Source organism: Raphanus sativus, unplaced genomic scaffold, assembly GCF_000801105.2.
Source record: "Raphanus sativus cultivar WK10039 unplaced genomic scaffold, ASM80110v3 Scaffold4948, whole genome shotgun sequence".
Taxonomy (NCBI): Eukaryota; Viridiplantae; Streptophyta; class Magnoliopsida; order Brassicales; family Brassicaceae; genus Raphanus; species Raphanus sativus.
In genome coordinates this window covers 1-3,860 of record NW_026620248.1, presented here as the reverse complement: position 1 = coordinate 3,860, position 3,860 = coordinate 1, and the positions used below count along the sequence as shown (strand labels likewise).

Sequence of the window (3,860 nt, the reverse complement as noted above, 5' to 3'; positions counted from 1 at the left end):
AAATAAAAACGAATATACATTATAAATATATAAAATTTCACGTTGATATTTTTTTTGTGGTCAATGACTTGAATTTTTGTTATAATAGATAAAAATAATTATAAAATCATATGATTATGAATTTCATTTAATAGATATATATATCAAAATAATATATATATATATATATATCTATTTTGATATTGTTTAAATTAATTATGTACCATTTAGAATATATAAAATTTTGATTTCAAAACTGAAGACATGTATTATACTTTAATTGATAAAAAATAATTATGTTTACAATTTCAATACCAAATCATTAGATTATATTTTACATTTTTAATATATTTTAAATAAAAATATTTAAAATATTTACAAAATATGCACAGAGTATTACCTAGTACTTATTTATTTTCACATCAAACTTCAGAACTTAAACTACAAAATATAGATGGAACATAGTAGATTGTTACCCCCCATGAAAAGAGAGAGAGTGGGGACAATAAATAACAGAAAATTAAGCAGAGAGGACTTGCAAAAAGCAGAGAGTTAAGTGAGTAGTTGAAGATAGAGAGGTAAGAAAAGAGGAATATCTCTCTCTCTCTCTCTCCTCCTCACTCCTTTGCTGAGTTCATGTCAGAAAAACACAGAGAAACTAAGAACCCTAATTTCTAATTAACATCCAAATGGTATCTTCGAAGAAGTTCCGAGGTGTCCGCCAGCGTCAGTGGGGTTCTTGGGTATCTGAGATTCGTCATCCCCTCCTGTCAGTTCTCTCTTCCTCTCTCTCAAACAAAAAACATTCACATATACACACACACATATATATATATACTGACAGCATCAATAGACTATGGTATATCGATCCATATTCTCTTTTTGTTGTTGTTCGTGTATACATATTAATTCTTATATCAATTATTCCCTGAATGCATACAATCACATATTCAATTTTGTTCATACTTTTAAAGATTCATGCAACTCATACGAACATGTGTTTTCATTAATATCATTTCCTCAGCTTCGTCCAGTTAAGGAGACCACATTCATTAATGTTTTAGAATGTGTACGATACACGAAACATGTGATAGTGTGACTTTTTTATTTTAGTGTGATGGCCTGATGTTTTAACTTCGGTGTGATGGCCTGTTTGGTGTTTATAATTGTGTTGATAAAAAAAAAATATGCGTATTATATAAGCATTCCCTCTTTTTAGTTAGTACCCCTTTGGCTGAGTCTCTGCTTAATTTATACTCCCTCCTTCCATAATATAAAATATTTTAGAGAAATTTTGATGTTTCAAAATATAAGATGTTTTGATATTTTATTGAAAATTGGTTAACCAATAGTAATTTACTACATTATTTGTGATTGGTTAATTTATATTATTTAATGCTATTGTTTTCTTAAAAGTAAGTTTCTTAATTTTTGTGAACATCTTATGGAACAGAGGAGTATATAGTAATAATTAATAAAGCATGTTAGGTATACGATATATCCTTTCATTAATAACTGAAAGTAAGTAAGAAATTTGGTAAGGAATGAACGCTAGTATTATAGATCTTTTCTCAAGATGAAAAGAAGTCTACAAGAAAAATGTTTTACATGTTCTTATGGTCATTAACGTACATTAATTGTTATATTGTTCATACGATGTGTGTTTTTCTTTTTAGTTCTTTTTGTAATCAACACATCATCAGCAATAGTATTAATACCACAGCTAACTATATATCATAATTCTCTTTAAGAGAAAAAAAGTCATAATTCTCTTCGATACCCTAGTTTAGTTATTTATACGTGTTTATGTAATCAGGAAGAGAAGAGTGTGGCTAGGAACATTCAACACGGCCGAAGAAGCGGCTAGAGCCTACGACCAAGCCGCGGTTCTAATGAACGGCCAGAACGCAAAGACAAACTTTCCCGTCATCAAATCCAATGGTTCGGTCTCTCCGGACGTTAACTCGCCGTTATCGGAACTCCTAAACGCTAAGCTAAGAAAGAACTGTAAAGACCAGACACCTTATCTGACGTGCCTCCGCCTCGACAACGACAGCTCGCACATTGGCGTCTGGCAGAAACGCGCCGGGTCGAGTTCAAGTCAAAACTGGGTCAAGCTTGTTGGGCTCGGCGACAGCGTCAACGCAAGTGCTGGTGATGCTGGGAGTGATAAGATGAAGAAAGGAAACGACGACGTTGAGGAAGAAGATCAGATGGCAATGCAGATGATCGAGGAGCTCCTTAACTGGACATGTCCTGCTTCTGCATCTATCTCAGGTAAGATATTTATGTAACAAAACCGAAGGAAAATGATTAAATACTTTCCGAGTAGTAAATTGTAATCTAATGATCGAAATCAGTACACATCTACGTAAACATTTGTTCAAATATATATAATATTGTATGTATAAGTTTGTCTGCATGTATTCTATACACGTTATAAACAAATATTTTTATTTTATTTTAAAGATTTATCATATTGTTAATCTAAAAAAACTAAAAGAATTGATCATATAACTATGTGGAATTATAGTCGACATGATATAATTATTACATAGAGGAGAACGACTAGACATGATAAGAAGGTACAAATTAAAGGACAAAAAATTAATTGGTTTGCTAAAGAAGAGTCAAAGCTAAATGTGAAAGAGACTAGTCATCAATTTAAACCTGCTAATTAGTTTCTTGTGATCGGTGTGTTGAAAAGACATAGCTAATGTTCAAAAAAATCGTTAAACACTAACTACAGTATAACCTCTTTAAATTAATAATATATAAATTAATATCTCTATAATTAATATAATTTCATAGTTTCAAATTGAGTTTTTGATTCAATTAGTATCTCGATAAATTAATAATCTCTATAAATTAATAAAATATTATAGTTTTGGTGTAGTCCTAACATTATTAATTTATAGAGGTTTCACTGTAAATACTTTGTATATGCCTGGTGATTAGGCCGACTAGTTATTTATTTATTATATTTTATATATTTGTATTAGGTATTTTAATTGTTAGGTTAAATTTTGATGAATTATTTAAATTAGATATACAAAAAACGAAATCAGACAAATTTGTAAATTTATGCTAATATTATTATTTGATTTAACCGATTTACACCAATTTAGTTAAAATTAGACCAACTTAGACCAACTTAACCGATCTACCCGCGCCATGGTCTCCATTGTTGGACTTTTTCCATCCTCCTTCACTTGTCACTGGGGCTTACGTTCATCAACCAACATATTAGATATGTTCATTGTTCTCCTGTCCTTCACTGCCAATTTTTTTTTATGGAATTGGAGATTATATCTCCATCAATCGACCTTCATGGGTTAGGCTCAAAAGTACAAGCTTTTTTCTCCTTGGTGCAGTCTTTATTGTTAATTCAAAAATGTCAAACACAAAAAAAATGTCAAACAGAAAAAAAAATGTCAAACACAACAAGTCATCAACGTTCAACTCCGACAAGAGCAAGTGTCAAACCGATCTCCTAAACATTATCTGCCAAATTATTTACATATATCCTTTTTATAATCACTTTTACAAAAAAATATGACATAGCTACTAAAACTAATAACATTACTTATAGTAAAAAATGACATAGATAATTACATTTAATTGTCGATATATATTTTTGGTAAATTTTATAGTTATTACAATAACTCACACATTACATTTAATGTTAATTTATATTTTTAGTAAACTTTTTAGAATACATTAATAATTCATAAATCATCATTAAAATAAATATATTTAAATATGACATTATAAATTTCAAAATATTATTTAATTTAATTTTTATAATTATATATTTTTATTACTAAAATTTTCTAATTTTTTCTAAAACTTGTTTTTAAATTAATTTTTTTTAATCGTAA

General features: G+C 29.1%; 1 protein-coding gene across 1 annotated transcript; it reads left to right on the top strand.

Moving 5' to 3' along the window:
• The first annotated feature begins 530 nt into the window (after positions 1-530).
• Positions 531-2,399, top strand: LOC130507617 (ethylene-responsive transcription factor SHINE 3-like). Its single transcript, XM_057002310.1, has 2 exons — positions 531-748; positions 1,796-2,399. The coding sequence occupies exons 1-2, from the start codon at positions 669-671 to the stop codon at positions 2,271-2,273; spliced, it is 558 nt and encodes a 185-aa protein (XP_056858290.1). The 5' UTR covers positions 531-668; the 3' UTR covers positions 2,274-2,399.
• Positions 2,400-3,860: the final 1,461 nt, after the last annotated feature.

What these genes read in the sequence shown, in the direction of transcription:
- LOC130507617 (XM_057002310.1), top strand. Translation starts at nt 669, where the DNA reads ATGGTATCTTCGAAGAAGTTCCGAGGTGTCCGCCAGCGTCAGTGGGGT. An exon ending in GAGATTCGTCATCCCCTCCT is followed by an intron (nt 749 to 1,795) that starts GTCAGTTCTCTC and finishes TTATGTAATCAG; the next exon opens with GAAGAGAAGAGTGTGGCTAG.